The sequence below is a fragment of the Tyto alba genome, unplaced genomic scaffold, assembly GCF_018691265.1.
Source record: "Tyto alba isolate M040663 unplaced genomic scaffold, T.alba_DEE_v4.0 Super-Scaffold_2, whole genome shotgun sequence".
In the NCBI taxonomy this organism is placed as follows: domain Eukaryota; kingdom Metazoa; phylum Chordata; class Aves; order Strigiformes; family Tytonidae; genus Tyto; species Tyto alba.
In genome coordinates this window covers 9,537,419-9,556,173 of record NW_024881282.1, presented here as the reverse complement: position 1 = coordinate 9,556,173, position 18,755 = coordinate 9,537,419, and the positions used below count along the sequence as shown (strand labels likewise).

Below are 18,755 nucleotides of genomic sequence, written 5' to 3'. Positions count from 1 at the left end.
AAAAACAAATGAGTACGGAAGGAACAGCCAGGATTTCTCAGGAATATAGCAACTATCTGTAAATGCTATCAAAACTCCAAAGAAGAAATTGAGAAGACAAGAAAAGGCAAGAAAAGCAAGATTATGATGTTTAGGCTGTGCTGGCAATAAAATATGGATTCTCAGCAACTTCACGGCAATTGTTTTGAAACAAGTGTTTTGCACTGTGATTAGGACACTGCTGGAAATGTGCTATTGCACCATCTGGTCTCTCCTATCCTAAAGTGACAAATTGTCCCTGGGGTATCTTAAGGAAGCTCCAGGGAACCAGTGACTCACGAACCTCCACTATAGCAATAGACTTACTGAGTCTGGTTATTACTATGAATCCACCAATGCTGTTCTCCACAGGGAAGAGAGATGCAACATACTGAAACAATAGTCTATTTAATTTGTTAGGTGTCTTTCCAGTATTCCTCTTGGGATGTATGCATGGAACTACTACTGCTGGCTTACGTGGTTTAGGTTCTGTGGCCTATTAAGCATTGGCAGTATTTTGATTCATCTGCCCATGAAATTCTGAATTGATAGTTTTAGCAAAGTAATACTCAGGGGAGTGTTACCATGTCCTGACAATGCTGAATAAGGACTCAACAGTGACTTCTGGGCTAACTATTTGGTTATTCTGTTTAATCCTTGAACAGACTGTTACTATACCTGTGAACCTCAGGAAAAAAACTTGGTTTATAACCATGTGTAAAAGTCTATTTATTCAGGTTTGTATGTGTGCTTTCTGGATTCACTTCATTTGTGCCAGTCTGGCATTCTTACCTCCAACTTTGATGAGGTCATTCTCAAAGATGTGGACGTTTCCTTCTTTGTACAGGATGGCAAGTCAAATGTCCCAAGTTCCAGGGGTACCATAATTTTTTCTTCCTTGTTGTGTCATTGCTCATTTTTTCTTTTTTTTTTTTGGAAAGACTCGAGAATCAGTTATTATGGGTAATATCTTATTACTCATTCAGTCAGGCTCCACTTTCATTTTCTTGCAGAGGTTGCTTGCAGTCCTGATCCTGACCTGTATGTGATTTTGGCATTGAATCCCTGCCATAGTTCCCCTGCTGTGACAGTTAGAATCTGTTTCCGGTTGCAAAGCATCCTGAGATCCATGGATGGAGAATATTATAGATTAATTTTACAGTAAATCTGTTTTATTAAATGTGGGGAAAATATTGATTGTCAGTCTTAAGATGTTTCCTCAAAACTTAAGAGTGATACTTGGGTATCTTAGTTAAGAAATTGTTTGATTTAATGAGCTGGTTCTTTTATTTATCTCCACATTGAACTGTACAAAATACATTCTGAAAATATATCTCTTAAAACAACCCTGTTCATACGCTTTGCCTTGGGGACTCGTTTTATGCCTGCTGCCAGGAAAAAGTTGTCTCCTTGTTTATGAATGAGGCAGGTTTTCTAAACCTATGATTGTGTTAATCTTCTCAGTCTATATCGTTTGCTTATTTTCCATCAGTTAATTTCATGTTGCTTAGTCATATTACTGCAAAATCTACTAAAGGGGAGGTAAAGAAAAACATGACATCATCGATTCAGGAATTTCCCAACTTTCAAGCATGCCTTACAATAACTGGTAAAAGAACTGTCCTGTAAGACAGAAAGGTGGTCTGGTGTTTATCATGTCAGTAGGAGGCTAGTGAATCCTACGTTGCTCTGCAGACTTTCTGTAAGACTTTGTGGGAGCTAAAAGGGAAATAGGAGGAAGAGGAACATGAACCTGAAAACTCTGATCATCTCTAGTTCTGCTCTTAACACTTCTGTTCCCAGATAACAAGGTGATCTGACTCAAAAGCAGCCTAGGACTGAGGCGTGAATACTCTTTCTCTTCCGTGCCATAATGTAGAACGAATTATGAGTTCTGATCAATGAGGAATTATATAAAAATGGAGGGGGTTGTATAAGTGGGAGAGAATAACATTTGCTGCTGAAATGCTGTAGAAGAAAAAGAAAACAAACAAACAAACAAACAAACAAACAATTCTCAACTCCATTCTACAAGTACCAGGCCTACAAAGTGTCTCTTGATAAGAAGATCCTGCTGAAGCCTCCAGCAAGTCCTGAAGTCTGTGCCTCAAGAATGATGTCTGATTCTTCTCTGGGTACCTCACCAAATTGCATCCTGAAGTCTTACAGCAGAGGAAGTTTCTTTTGATCCCACCAGTCTAGGTTGCATCTTCCTTGCTTTAGGAGCTTAGCTGTCTTCAAGCTTCCTCTCTCGGGAGTGGAATAAGCACCTGCAGACAATGAGAAGCACTTAGAGTTGGGAATTGCCATTACAGGTTTAGATTTCTCTGAATCTTATCTAGTAGAAGAACAGAACAGCTAGGGTTCCCTATGCAGCTGACTTCAGTATTAAAAGTTACACAGGATGAATCTTCTCTGATCGTTTCACTGTTTTCTTTAAATACAGTCATTCTCTGAAACACAGTCATTTAGACCCAAAGTGTTGAGAGAACTTTCATGGCCCTAGAAGAAAACAAAATACAAAGGAAAAGAAAGATTATGATATCACAAAAATTATTGAGAGATTCAAGGGCAAGCATAATGCTTGAAATTTTGCCTTCTTTATTTCAACCAGCGTGATTTTGACTGTGTCATGTTCCTTTAATTTGAAATATTTCATGGTGTTCTTCTCAACTCGGCTATGTCTCCCCTTTGTGTTTCCAAAGATATGAAATCATGAATTTTAAGAAAATGGGGAAGGACTACTTTGATTATATCAATGTTGGCAGCTGGGACAATGGTGAGCTGAAAATGGACGATGATGAAATATGGTCAGAGAAAAATAATATCATCAGATCTGTGTGCAGTGAACCCTGTGAAAAAGGCCAGATAAAGGTAAATATTTTCTCCATTTTCTTCAGTTGTGTAGAATGCAAGGCCTTGAAATCTGAAAGCAAGTTTTTCTTGATTCTTACATGGAAACAGTTTCCCATGCCTTAATTAAAATGTACACACTTATGTGTTTAGTTCTTACTTGTATCACAGTCCTCTCACTATTTTTGTAAGTTACCATTTTCTTATACTCCTGTATCTGTGAACTGCTGATTTTTATACTTATATTCCAAATGCTTTAGAACAGGTATTGTTTGGGGGTTTTTAGCTGCATATTTTTACAGCATCTGATTCAGTGGAGTGCATATCCCTGACTGGGACTTGTCAGTACAATTGCAGGTAAATTATAAATAATAATTTCTTATATTTCATTGCTAGACATAGACACCTAGACTGGAACATTACTCCTCAGACCTTATGTCTGTCATATCATCAGAGAACATCAATAGTTACCACAACTTAGAACTGCAGGAAATGTTGGTAACTTTTTTTTTTTTTTTTTTTTTTTTAAATTGTACCTGTTTCTTTGCTGCTTTGTTTCCCAGGTTTTTGATTTTTCCTTACTCCCTTTCTATGTTGCAGTAAGGAGGTTAGATGAATCTGTTATATATTAAATGTGCTCTATTATCCTACAGCATCCCATGACACTGCAGAAGAGTTCAAATACTGCAAGTTCTTACCTTGTAGTCATTTATGTAAAAGCCTGTGGACTGAGGGGATGGGCATGGAAAACAGAGTGGTTCAGACTGAAAAAAAAGCTGAAAATTTCTGACATGTCTCACTGGAAGCTGGATCAATTTTCTCCTGTGTTAACATAGCATGCTTGCAAAACTGGGAAGCAGCTACAGTGAGGAGCTGATGGGAGGCTGATCATGCTCTGCAACACAAAGTGAATCCCTTCAGTCTGAGTTTTCCAGAGCTTTAGGACACAGTCACCATGTTTTATTCACTAACTGGTGTTTGGCAAAATCAGTAAGTGAGTTTCATAAGATCACATGTATATGTCTTCAGTGTAGTTATATACAGTTCTATCAGATTTCTGAAATTCCTTTATAGTCAATGGAAATAATATATTATTCTGGATCAGAAGTCATCTCATTTTCAGGTAGGCTTTGAAAACAGTTAAGATGAATCTCAGTGAAGAAGTGCTTCTCTCTCTTCACTGATGGTAAAGGGAACCCAGGCAGGACAGTTTGTTCAGATGAGAAGATACTTTCTGCATACACATGAAGGAAGGTGGGATGAATTACTCCCACAGTAACTAGCCAGGGGTCTGATGTTAGCTTGCTACAGCCACAAAGTCACATATTTGAGAGGATAGAGAGGGACAAACAGATAATAACTTCAGAACTGGGCAGCTCTGAGTTCCTTTATGATCTCTTACCACAACACAGGTAATGGGAAGTATTTTGTGATCTTCATTAACACAGTCTCCTTCCACCTTCTGCCCATGCTTTCAAGGATTGTCCCAAGACGATTGTCCACTATGAAGCCAATTCATCACACACTTAGTCACATGTTTGAAGTCCAGTGTCTGAAATGTTCTTTATGCTCCTTGTTAGGTTAATGATTATAAATCTCAAAGTTTACTTTGCAATCCTTTATCTTCATGGTCTTCACAGATGATAGGGAGAGAGCTTGACCCTGCCAAGCTCCATGGTGGTTTTCCTGAAGAATTCTGTGGGACTGAGTTTTTATCCAGGAATTTGAAATATTCAATGTAAAAATGTACAACACTCAGCAACGTTTGGTACAGCCATCTGAAGGACTTGATAAAATCCCCAAACCACCCAACTCTATACATTTGAAATAGTGGGGACATACGATTATTTAAATAAATACAGGTTCAAGAGATTGCCCAAATGACAAAGGGAAGGGAAAAGAATTTTTAAATAAATACAGTTATTTTTGTTAAAAGGGACAGAAAACTTTGTTTTACAGATAAGTGCTACAACAAAAGATTGTTCAAGAAATGAAAAATAAAAGGATGAATAAATAGCTGACTAAGCAATTTAATACAAAATGTCTGACCTGATTCTGAGTAGCAGAGAACAATTATTTTGATTCCTATAGAAAGATACATAAGCCTTCTCTGGATTATCTCCCAGTTAGTGGTGGGTAAGAAATTATGAGTGTACCAGTTTTCTGACTGGTTAGTCAAATTCCAAATATTTTATATTTGCAAGATGTTAATGTGGTGAAAAGTTCAACAGAAAAGTGTAAATGAGTTGTTTTCATAGGAAGTTTAGGTATTTTGATAATAAATTATGATTTCGATTTTACCATTTAATTTTCCTGAGTGTTTGACACATTGTAAAATTATGGATTTTTATAACGCAACAAGTTTACCAAAATATGTGTCTAAAAATTAGTACAAGATTTCTAAGAATTGATTTTCTCAGAAACGAGAAATTTTGTAATTTGTTCAACTTTTCATTCTAATTCAAAATAAATGAAATCCTAGGATGTGCATTCTTCCAGAGGACAGATACTCTGTTTTGCAAGTAGCTCTTGTCTCAACACTTGTAGAACAAATCACTTATGCTCCCATGGCCTTTCTGCCAGTTTAGCTATGCAGGTGTGGCTTTTTTCTTTTCATACTTTACAATTTTAAAAACAAAACCAAAAACTGAAGTTTTTAAATCCCCAGATTGCCGACTAAAATTAAATAATTTATACTTTTTTTCACTGCAGCATTGTAAAGACAAATCCAGTTCTTTTTTATTACACTCCTTTACAGTCATTTATTAAAGTTGCAATAAAGACATTTGAGTTTGAAGCCACCTTTTAAATTCATCATTGCAAAAGATATGTACGTCAACCTATTTATGCTGTAATTGGGAGTATTAGTTTATAAATTGTTTGGGAAGAGCAGATAAAATGGTAATACTTTATTTCAAAAGGAAGACATATTGACATGAAGCACAGATGTTTTCAGGGCCCAGAGATGATGAATAAGGATCTTGAAAAATCTGCATCTCAATCATGAGTGTGCAATAACATTTGGCAGAAAATTATAAAATGAGAAATCAGGTCAGATGTTAAAATTGATAAAGATAACTTTTTCACTCTCAAATGTTAATTAGAAACACAGTAATTAAATAATTCCGGAAAAGGCATGTTCAGTTTGATGTCTGAATAAAATCAGTTTTAACAAATCAGTCACAACTGAATGAAAAATAAACACCCAAAAATCTTTGAGTAATGAACTCTTAGAGAAATAACACTGTTGACTTGATTCCCTGTATGGACCACAATGGAGTGAATTATATGCCTTGAGTATCATGCACTGGTTTCTATAAGCACATTGCTAATTCTAAGAGGGGAACAGTTTACCTTACTGTCATTCTGTACCTCCACTTATATTTCTGTGGTGTTGATGGTTTCTTTCTTTTGGTACATATATGATGGGAGAAGTGAGAACTTCTGTCATATTTTGTATAAGCAAACATAATGAAAAGGAAGTCTCTTTTAAAATAAAATTTTAAAAAACCCTCTATCAAGAAAAAGAGATTAAAAATTTAATTAGCAACTGGGACAGCATGAATGTACATTTATGCTACTAAACCAAACGTCAATTTTTGTCTCAGGTGATCCGTAAAGGAGAAGTAAGTTGCTGTTGGACCTGCACTCCGTGTAAAGAGAACGAATATGTATTTGATGAATATACATGTAAAGCCTGCCAGCTCGGCTCCTGGCCCAATAACGACCTCACAGGTAAATGAGTTGTGGCTCTGTTTGTGTTGTCAATGAAAATGTTCATCTATAGAGCTGAAGAAACAAATGTCAGATACAAGTGAATATGAGGACTGTTTTGGTCAGATCAAACTCAGGGATAAAGCTTAAATTTGAACTGAGACTGGTATTTGTCTTCTCTCCTCAACCTGATCCAGGTGTAATTTGTTTGCTTTCCGAAGACCAGAGATACTAGATCTGGAAAAAAAAAAAAAAAAATAGTCCTTGTTTTGTATTCAACCATGTCCTAAATTCTAGCTGGTGGTGCAGTTCTTGTCCTTCCCCAAACAGGTAAAGAAATTAAGACCTTGTCAGATAAACTATTAAGGGAGGCCAAATTTCAGTTTTATTTTCCTCCTAAGCAGGTACAGAAGAGTCATGTAATACTTTATTTTTTAATCTGAAAAAGTTATGAACTAGTTACTGTATTTACTGCTGTTAAATGCATGAATGCTCCACACAGGCTTAGGTTTGCATTAGTCCTTTGCTCACTGGATTCTGCTAGAATACAAGGTTAATGTTCTCTTTGCCATCTCTATGCTTTTGCAGAATACCAATTTGGTTACTTTAGAGATAAATTACTCCAACACTTGTATCCCACAGACTCTCTTCTTTATGACTAATAAACAGAACTCAAGTATTCAAATGCTCAGAGCACACACCACTTCAAAATGCTACTCTGGGATCAGGTTTTTGTTGTGTCAGGCTCTGTATAGACAAGGGATGAATAGATACTTTTTTTCCAGAAGAGCTCATAGACTTGGTTGGCATGTTATTTCTATGGATGAGTGGAGAAATTTTTGAGGTGAAAGAGAGGGAAGACGAAGGGAAAATCAATTTGCTGGATAAAGTGGAAGAGTGTCAGACAAGTCTTGGCCTATAGACAGATTTTTATATATAAAGTTAATCCTTTCCCAGTAAGGAATGTTGCATTGCTGTACTATAACAACTAAGTTACCTAATTACTGCAAAAATATCATTTAGCCATGGAACTGATGGGGTATTTTTCAGAAAATGTCAAACATGAAACTTTCCCTGTGAGAAAAACTTTTAACTGAGAAAACTGAAACAGTGATAAAATGGATTTGCAACTGGTCCTCCAGCCCTGCTCCCCTAGCCCTGCCTCCCAGGCACTCAGCAGTCAGGCAGCAAAGCTTTCTTATCTCAGGGAAAGTTTTCTTTTGCCAGAAGAATGGAGAGGAAGAAAAAAAAGAGACCTGGCACCACATGTCTCCCAGAGCAGAGTACTGAGGGTGTGGTATAAGCTCAGGTTCATATCCCACCTAGGCAATCCAGAAGCCTCCAAAGCCCCTGTTGCAAGTACCAGGCCATTGGACCATGCTGGTCAGTTTATGAAGGTCAACTAGTGCAAATGGTCAAGCTTTCAACCACCTGTGGCCTTGTCTGAGATGTGGCAGATCCAAGCTCATGTCTTTGTTTCAGTGAGTACCTGAGATTTTACCCAATGTAGATCAGCTGGAAAAGGAGCTGCTACAAGTCAGTTAGGAGGGAATTTGACACAAATACCTCACCGTATCAACAGAGGACCCACTTCTGAAACATCACTGATGGGAACTGCCCATCAACCTGGTGAAGTTTAGGTAATTAACCTGTAAGCACCATATATAAGGCAAAGTGGAGCAAAAAGCCACCAGGTTGGTCTTCATGCTCTGTGCTGGCTCTCCAGGACATAAAGATCTCCATGCCCCAGGCAAGGCATCAGTCTGGGCTTGTGGGAGGATTCACCCTCTGGAGGTCTTACTTTGCCCTCAGGATGGAAGAGCAGGATGGATTGGCACCCTGAAAGCTCTTATAAGATGAATCAATGCTTTTCCACCCAGCTCTGACTGTTTTAAAAACAAGTAGCTGTCTTTTTAGTCAAGCCAACTGCTTTGCATATTACACGAGCTGCTACATTTTGCAAATCATTCATCTGGCTTTAGACATACATTTTATGCCTTTATAGGGACAAAGTCAATATGCGCACAAAAGAAGCCCTTGATATCTGTGCCAAGCAGTGTTCCTTAAGAGATCTAACCCTTGTTCCTCAATCAGGCACAAATTCAGCAGGCAGTCTTTGGAAACTGAACACCCCTTTGGCCTCCATGAGCATAGCTGATACAATATGCACTCTGGGTGATAGGACATCCATCACCATAGCTTCACAGCTGTGTAGTCCCCACCTAAGTTATGATTCATATGATGGATAGACTTTGTCTTATTTAGCTTTGTATCAAAACCAGATTTTAAAAAGTCTATTCCCAGTTTATCCATACAATATATTGAGCTGTATTTTTAATGATCATATTTATAGTCCCGACTTTTGCAGCTTGTAAAAAACTGCCTCTCAGTCTTGTTTACAACATAAGATTTAGTATTAAATGTGAATTTAAAAATATGGAGAGGGAGATGTATTTTGTATTCTGGCAAAGAAATCTCCCTTCAGTTTTATAAAGCGTACACCAATCTCCTTGAAATGTCCCTACATCTGATACTGCAGCAGTCTATGTCTCTTTGCTGCTTGATAAAACCATGTCTTAAGTAATGTCAGCTCCACAAGGCTACACACATAAAAAGCTCATTGGAATAAGTCTTCCTTGCATGATCACCTTCAGATAAGAGTCCTGTAAATATATCAGCCACACACCTGAGAAGGCTTTCAACATGGAGCTGCACCTCACTGTTGGCCAAAGATCTGAACTTGGATAAAAACATTTTTGGAATCCTTTCTTGGCTCACACAAGAAAACATTGCTCCATTTTTCTTATGCTCAATGACCAGCATCAGTTTTGTGCCACAAACTTCACTATAAAAAGTGTAATGGCAGTGATGTTGCTCACAGAAAATAAGAGAGATTAATGCTTTTTTTCAGTCATGTGTGGACTATCAGAATTCAGATGCAGGAGGGGAGAAGACAGAAGGGATGCAATATGTGTAGGAGAGCAAAGTTATTCTCAGAACAGAAAAAGACTTTGGAGTTCTGAAGTACAGAAAGGCACAGGAAGTCCAAAATTAGTGGGAAAGTCAAGTTTATCTTGTTTAAATAAGTTACTGGAAAATATCTACATCTAGAAGTGAAGCTGAGGTGAAAAAGGGAACATTTAACCGCCCATAATTTATTTTGTCACAAATTTCAGTTTCATTGTTTATATATACAACAGTCCCCAGGGACCATGCTCCTCCTTGGGCAAAAAATTAGTCATTCTATTCCTTTTCTCCTAATGTATCTATACCACCCCAACATGTACCCCAAGACATTTTTTTTTCCTTTTGGTTTAGTATCAAGACATGTTTTCTAATCTTCTGTAGCTCCCCTTCTTCCTTGTCAGCAACATCCATGCATTACAACACCACTTCACACATTAATATGACCAGTGTGACTGAGCCACATACTCAGTTAAAGCAGGAGAAACTCACAGGTTTAAGTCCAGAAGTATATGCCAACCACTCCACTATTCTTCAAAGCCCTTCTTTGCATCGTATTCACAGAGGAGGGAAGAAAAATAGATGCCAGGTGTGTTTAGATGCAAATTAAGGGATTTTCTTTACACTGAGGGCCAAACCTAAATAAGATCAAATTTTCAGTAGATTGATGAGAATTACTTTTTGGTTCTCCAAAAACCCGAGTGCCTTTGAGGACATGGCCTTCTGCATTCAAAAAGGATGCTTTGGAAAGGTCAGATAAGTTTTGTTCAGCTTCTCAGAGGTTTCTCAGTGGATACAGGAACATCTTTGTCCAGTTATTACTACTGTTTATTTAAGGATATTTTAGAGATGGGAAAGAGATAATTATTCTCTCTTTCTGTGATTCAGGGACAGCATACAACAATAACAGAATCAAAGTTTTGTCTAGTGACCTTGCAGACTGCAAGGAAAGTACATGATATTAATTTCAGTGACACTTAGATTATCTTCAGGCTGTACTGACATTTTTCTTATTTTCTGTGTACTCCAAATATGCTGGCTATTTGATTTTCTTAATTGGATTCCCATGAAAATAAGAGCTGAATTACAGTTCTTGAAATGTTTTCTTTGCCATTCAAGGCTAAGGCTGTGCATCAGAAATGTATATTTTTTTACTACAGTTGCAAAAATGCTTTCACCAAATAAGGTACAGTAAACCCAGGACAGCAACATCATGATCTTATCTGCTTGTCTGAAATTACCAGATAAAAGATGGATTACCCAAACAACCCTTGAATGGAAAGGACTGAAAAAAAGGCATCCCGCCTCTAAGTGACACAACAGCCATTTCAAATAGCTCTGACAACACTGAGGCTGTATCCTGTTTGGCTTGTAGTAATCTGGGTTCCTCACTGAAAAGTGAGGATGACTGTTTCTGTCATCCTTAGGGAATTTCTCGTACTCTCAGCGAGCACTGCAGAGAGCAGATGGGTCTGGGAACTGCTACTGTCTTGGCTCCAGGCACATCTGGGACAGTCCACTGCTGTGGCTCATGCAATCCACCCGTGGGGCCACGGGCAGGCATGATACTCGACGGTGGATCTCAGCAGATCCCCACAAGGGCTTGCTCAGCTCTTCCTGCAGTGTGCTGATTTGGGCTGTGGCAGAAGTCATGAGGCTCTGAGGCTCAGATGTCTTGTAAGACTGGATCCTTCCCACTCTACCCCCCAGGAAAAAACATTGTCCATCTCTTGCCTGAAATATTTTCAAATGGTAACTGCTTGTCACCATGAAACTACTTTCTTGTGGTTTTGCCTGCAATAAAGTTACAGCCATCAGTAATTTCAGCAATTGTCTGACAGTTGTGAGTGTGAGGCAGAACACAATTTAGCCTGTACTGACATTGATTTTGCTGCTGAAACATTACTACAATCTTGCTTTTGACCATAATTGTCAAAGCTGCAATTTAGAGTGAGGGTAGAAGAAGGACACAGTTTTTATCTGGTTGTTTTTAGCATTATAAATGCACATCAGCAAAGATAATGTCAAATTTTCACCCTGATTTTCTGTGCCCTGTATTTCTCTTTCCTTGTTATTTCTTACTCCAAATGAAATGTAACCATTTCCATAAGTCACTCTCACATCAGCCTCTTGGAGAAAGTAGATAAGGATGAGTTAAGGGTTCAGGTGGCAATATTATGACCAGAATCTCTGGCTTTGTTTTCTCCTCTCACTTGCTCTGGGTCTGTGGACATCTCTTCCTTCAATTGATTGATCCAGGTAAGGTGTTGACTTTAGCTTCCAATCCATTTACAATCCAAGTCTCCAGCATGAGAGCACAGTATTTCAGGCTCAAGTGAACTAGTTCAAGATTGCTGAGATCAACTAACAGCTCTTGGAGTCTCTTGGGCTGGATGAAAGGGGACTTGCCAACAAAGCCAGAAGGATATACTTGTAATTGTGCCTTACATTATGGAAATTTTGCTGAAGTTGACATATTCTGAACAAAACATTTACAACACAGAGTGAGCACCAGCATTTTTTAGTGAAATTTAAATAAAAACATTAGCACTAACATAAGGATGGACCTGGTTGCTGTAATTCCTCAGTTGTTCTTGTCATTCTATATATTTGTGTAATTGAGGAATCATTCCCCATGTGGTCACTGAGTAATTTTAATGTATTACTCTAAGGTTCATGGCCTTGCCCTTTACTGCAATGCACAGCTAAATAAGTGTATTTGAGTTACTAGTGGCTTAGGCCCCTGAGCTACAGATGCCTCAGATTTCATGGTTTAAGATGTGACCAATCCCAACTCCTGTCCTGCAGAGGTGGGAGAATAAATAGGTGCACAGTCCTCAGCTGCATTCATTGACTATGCAAACCTGCCTTTGCTGATGGTTTCAGTAAATGTGCCAGCCTGGGAACTGCAGAAGCTAAGAATCAGCACATGGTCATCTCCACGTCCCTTACTATTGTGGCAACTACAAAAGGTCTCACCAGAACAAGGCAAAGAACTAGTTACGATAATAGCTTATTATAACACCAGAACTTAGTACTGAAATATTAAAGATGTTGTATCACTTCAGTTGATCCACATTCCATGTGGAGGTCAGGGTGTTAATTTCTCACCCAGGACTATGGAGAGTGTAATCCTCACTTTTGCCTTATCAGTTTGGGTAACAAGCTGGGGCTTTATTAAAAAGCAAACAAAAAACCAACCAACCAACCAAACAACAACAACAACAACAACAAAACCAAAACCAAAAACCTACCTTTCCAGCTTCATGTAGATTTTTATTGTGACTCCTACATTTTTGCATCTTAGCTATCCATATGTGAAAACCCAAATAACTAATCAACATATCCCTTTATCCCTTCTCCCATCTTCTGGTATTATATATAGGGAAACATTCAGAAGCATTAATACAAAATATCTAACATCATAACATCAATACACTTTGAATAATGTGTTCCAAATCCTATGTGGAAACTCATTCACAACTAAAATGTGACTAGGTGGTTGTTTAGGTTTCAGCCTTGGTGTCAGGACTTCTTCTATCCTTGGAAGGGCCTGTGAAAAGTTACCAAGAAAATCAAGTCTTTTGTCAATAGGTTGAACTCACTGCTCAGGATGCCAAATACCACTGAAAAATATTTAGAATTTACTAAACCAGGAGTAATTTTCTTCCCATTTTAGTCTCCATGCTCAGTGAGCTTTAGCTCATGATGTTAGACTTCGGAGACTTCACTGATTTCCCTTCACTTTCCAGAGTGCATCCTATTCACAAGACTTAGTCTGTCATATTTACCTTTGGAACTAGTTTAATTATCTATTTTTTATTGCTTACCATGAAAGAGATTTTCAGTGTTAAGCTAACACAGTTTTATGAATGCTGAAGGCATGGTAAGGTGTCTTGGGTGTCAATGTTATAATAACAAATTAAAACAGTGTCAAGATCAAATCCCCAGCAAATATGGACTATAATACAGTGCTTCATATCTGTGAACTCTTCTCCCAGATGAATTCATTTTAACATAATATGAAAGGTCAGAAATAAGTGACAAGTTTACCTCTACAGAGAAAATGCAGGGTACTAATAGAGCTATGGCACTGGTCAAGCCCTCAAGAGCTTTTCCTCTTCTTGTTTATGGCACAATTTAGCCCATCTCTGAAGTATCCAGAGGTTTTTCCAAAATATCAGGTCTTTTTTTTTTTTTTTTCCTCAGAAGATCCATGTACATCCTTATCTGGAATATGCTGGTGATTTTTGATGCTCCTTTCAGAAAACCTTCCTTCCCCTAATGTGTCAAATGGGACCTTTGATTTTTTTATATCTGCTTGTCTTGCTATTCACATGCTTATCTAGTACCTTGTTCCCACTGGCTGCATTTCTGGCCAGAAGAACATAGAAGTAGTTTTATGACAATTTTACTGGGGCTCCAGTCCCAGAAGCAGTGCACTCTTGAGCACAGAGTAGAACAACTCTACACCTGATCCAAATTGGACTGGCTCCTAACAGCCTTTCCACAAGCCAAAGATTGCCTTAGCACACTACAGGGACCACAAGACAAGGCTGCTGGCTCTATTCTACCTGGAGTTTCTGAGCCAGCTAGGAGACAAGACTTTACAGCCGCTTGGAGATGTTGACTAAGTGTAAGCGGTGGGCTGTGGGGCAGGTTCTTGTCCAAATGACCATGGAGCATACACATATTTAGGGGATAGGAATGAGTTCTTGGGTTACCATTTTTCAGCTTTTGCCTCGGTATAATCCTGGCCATCAACCTAACCTGAACACTCACAGTGCTGTTTCCCCATATTTCTTTTCCTTGATCCAGTTGTCCCTTTCTGCAACGTGCCATTGTCAGAAGCCATTAACTGCGAAGCTATTATATGAAAACCTCACCAATCATTGCTTTATAAAGACTATCCAGTCCTTAAATCTTAATTGAGAAATAAATCTACACAGTTTGTCATTCTCCTTGTAAAGTATACCCAGTGATGGGGGAAAAAATGGGACAAGTTTCAACTCTTTTCTCAGGTATTTTACTAAGAGAATGTAAAAAGGGTAATAAAGCAAGGAAGGCATTAAATAGTCTGAAAGTAATGAGAAATGTTTGGTTATGATTCACCTCTGCTGAGATGTTAGAAACTGAGAAAAATTCAGCCTCTATATCACTGTCTGCGTGTAAAGGCCAGCTGTCAGATAAAGACCTTTTCTCTTCAAATTTCCTGTCCAATAATATATAGTAGTATTAGAAGCCGATAGCAATTTGTTTCCCCAAAACATTAATTAAATTTTGGTAGAATCAGAAATAGATTTAGAGGTCACTTACTCATAAAACTTCTTGTGAAAGAACCCACGTGGGGATATCTGCACACACCTGAGTATGCTTTCTGGTTTTCACCCTTCTCCCACCACTCTCACTGATATAAAATGTTGATTTTAATTATGTGATTCCTGTGCTACATTAATTTTTTTATGAAGTCAGAATGAAATACAGTGTCTCCCTCACAATGATTAAGTAAATCCTTTAAAACCAACAAGAGTCAAATAGGTATCATCAACTAATGCTATGAGAGTATTTAATAAAAATCTAAATGTCTTTGTTACATTAAGACATGACAATAATTTTATTATTGCAACAGAAAGATTTGCATACCAAAGCAGTTAAAATATGGATGGCCAATTAATCTGTATTTAGTAACAAAGAGCACAATTCTGTTACACTAGAGTGATTGCAAATTCGTGTATCCTTTAACTGCACTAATGTCAAAGACTTGTTGATCTTAATCATTCTGACTTTTCTGCAAGAATACAGAATTATCTGGCTTGTACTTTTGCCACACAATGTATTGAGTATACCACCTTATTGTAAGTATTATATTTTTGATAATATAAATAGTATAGAGATATATAATACAGAAATGCTGGGAGAAAATAAGAGCTAAGCCTAATAACTACCCATACTATTTAATGAAATTATTTTTACTACTAAGAATGTCAGGGGAAGATTTGGAAAAACTTTAAGCTCCACTTAAAAAAAAAAAAAAAAAAAAAAAAAAGGAAAGTACAAAGAGTAGATCTTAGAGGTAGAAATTCCCAAATTATAGTCTTGATGTCTACCTTTACTCCTGTTCATCAAGTCACTGAGGTCCCAGGTTCCCTAACTGATTGGGATTGCTTAGCATCCAGATGCCCATCAGTTAGTGTTAATTACCCTCATTGCTGAAAATACAGAAGTGAGCACCCAGTGCTCCCATGACCCACCCTGAGTCAGGCTGACATCCTTCTGTCTCATCTACCCAAAAGACAGCAACCTGATTGAAATAATTCTAAATTTTGAGGTAATTTAGATTTTGAAATCCAGGTTGGTCAAGATTAATAAAAGTTTAGAGGAAATAAAAGCTTTTAGTTGGATTTCCTTCACTCTATCATCTTCCAGCCCTCCTGCCCTGTCTGGCAGTGCCAGTGTGTCAGTGTTGCACTCCAGAGCATCAAGGTCCTTCCCTCTTATTTCTATTGTGTTGGGCCTGACTGAGATGGAGTTAGTTTTCCCCATAGCAGTCCTCATAGTGCTGCACTTTGTAGTGGTAGCTAGGAAGGTGTTGATAACACACCAGTGTTCTGGCTACTGCTGAGCAGTGCTCGCACAACATCAAGGCTGTCTCTCCAACATTCCCCCCTTCAACTGTAAGCTGGGAGTGGGGAAGATATTGGGAGGGGACACAGCCAGGACAGCTGACCCAAACTGACCAAAGGGATATTCCATACCATATGACATCTGCTCAGTAATAAATCTAAGAGAAATGAGGTGTGGGGGGGTATTTGTTATTACAGTGTTCCAGAGGGATGGAGGAGGGACATCAGCAACAAGTTTTCTGCCACCTTTTACTCCTGTGCATTGATCTGTACACTGTGGAATTAAAAGATTCTTTGACTTCCTATGACGTGCACATAGAATGACTTATTAAAACCTATACATAGACTGCAAAACCAAGTGTCCTTAGATGGGTTGCACTGCTAATTCAGCTTTTACACTAATATATTGAATTCAGTTTGATTTCACAAGTTTAGATGAGGTTTCAATTTATGAGATGTCTCAAAAGGATGAATGACAGATAAAGAAGTGAGCAGGGCATGCCATCCCAAATTAGATATTATCTTCAACTCTGATGCTAGAAAGTTTTTGTCAGAAAAAAAGGTAGCATATCTGAGAAAGAGACACTGTCTTTTTCTTGACAGAATCTGTAAGATTCCTCTCCATAATCATTAAACAAGTACAAATATTCTTCATAGTGTACAATACAATTAGTAAGATTGACATCTTGTCCCTTAGTACATATAGTATGCAGACAACTCTGAAGCATTTTTCACTGAGGTACTGTAACTTGATTCTGAAATTACTATATTTAAAAGATTTTAAATGGATAATTCCTCTGTGGGAAGTCACTAATCTTAATCAGTTTGGTCATTTTTTCAGTCATCATGTTATATTCCAGATAAAGTATATTACTGAAATAAGCTGTCACTGAAATGTATTTATTTTGCCATTGAATTAACATAATCTTAGCCTACACTTACTATAATAGCACCTTCTTGAAAGACAAAAAGAAAATAAATATCAGGAAAACCTGTGACTGTATAATTAAAGAATCTAACTCCTACATACTTCAGTTTAACCTTCTTTTTTTTTTTTCTTTTTCTGCAGGTTGTGACCTCATCCCAGTTCAGTATCTCAGATGGGGTGATCCTGAACCAATTGCAGCAGTTGTTTTTGCATGCCTGGGTCTTCTGGCCACCTTGTTTGTTACAGCTATATTCATAATGTACCGTGATACTCCAGTGGTCAAATCATCCAGCAGAGAACTTTGCTACATCATTCTAGCTGGCATCTGCTTGGGTTACTTGTGTACCTTCTGTCTTATCGCAAAACCTCAACAGATTTACTGTTATCTTCAGCGAATTGGCATTGGCCTCTCCCCAGCTATGAGTTATTCTGCTCTAGTAACTAAAACCAACCGCATTGCAAGAATCCTGGCTGGAAGCAAGAAGAAAATTTGTACCAAGAAACCTAGGTTCATGAGTGCTTGTGCTCAACTGGTTATTGCATTTATCTTGATATGTATACAATTAGGCATAATTGTTGCCCTCTTTATAATGGAGCCACCAGATATAATGCATGATTACCCAAGCATCCGAGAGGTCTACCTGATTTGTAACACCACCAACTTGGGTGTTGTAACTCCCCTTGGATATAATGGATTATTAATTTTGAGTTGCACCTTTTATGCATTTAAGACAAGAAATGTCCCAGCTAATTTCAATGAAGCAAAGTATATTGCCTTTACAATGTATACCACCTGCATCATTTGGCTGGCTTTTGTGCCAATATATTTTGGAAGCAACTACAAGATAATCACCATGTGTTTCTCAGTGAGTCTGAGTGCCACGGTGGCCCTCGGTTGTATGTTTGTGCCCAAGGTCTATATCATCCTTGCTAAGCCTGAAAGGAATGTACGCAGCGCATTCACTACATCGACTGTGGTCCGCATGCACGTAGGGGATGGAAAGTCATCTTCAGCTGCAAGCCGCTCAAGCAGCCTGGTGAACCTGTGGAAAAGAAGGGGATCATCTGGTGAAACCCTTAGGTAAAGTTTGCTAATGTGGGAGTGTGGGGAAGCAATTATGATCTTCTGAGACTGACTAATAGTGGAAGGACAAAGGGAAATATATTAATTCTCTTTGCCTCTGCACTGGGAGAGGAGTGAGTCCTCTCTCCCACATCTGTAATGGTTTTGGATTTGATTTAGTCGAAACACTGTGCAAAAACAGGGGACAGAACAACAGGCAAACACCTGCAAGGCTGGGAGTACTGGCTGTGTGAACTGTACATTTAATGTAGGGAGGGAAACAAGATTTTAGGAATGAAAAAAAAAAAAAAAAAAAAAAAAACACAAGAACTATACCTCATTTCCTTGTCCTGAATGCACCCATTTACAATCTCTTTCCCTTAAATGAATTGTATAGTGTCTGTATTTTGCCTCTAGTCACAGCAGTAAGAGAACAGGTTTGCTGCTAGTGCTATATAATCAAGGTGGAGTAACAAACACAAGTGGCACTGTGAGCAGCCACTCTCAGGCACCTGAGGGTTTGTTTCAAATTGCTCTTCTGTTATACCTTTTATCTCCTATTCCCTTGATTTTCCTTGCTTGTATTATCTTT

The 18,755-nt window shown here is 38.1% G+C and overlaps 1 protein-coding gene across 1 annotated transcript in view; it reads left to right on the top strand.

The window, feature by feature from the left end:
* Positions 1 to 18,755, top strand: part of GRM5 (glutamate metabotropic receptor 5) — a 272,568-nt gene that overhangs the window by 229,463 nt on the left and 24,350 nt on the right. Inside the window, 3 exon segments of the mRNA XM_032990966.2 lie at positions 2,724 to 2,892; positions 6,480 to 6,606; positions 17,242 to 18,181. Of these exon segments, the coding sequence (XP_032846857.2) occupies positions 2,724 to 2,892; positions 6,480 to 6,606; positions 17,242 to 18,181 (1,236 nt within the window).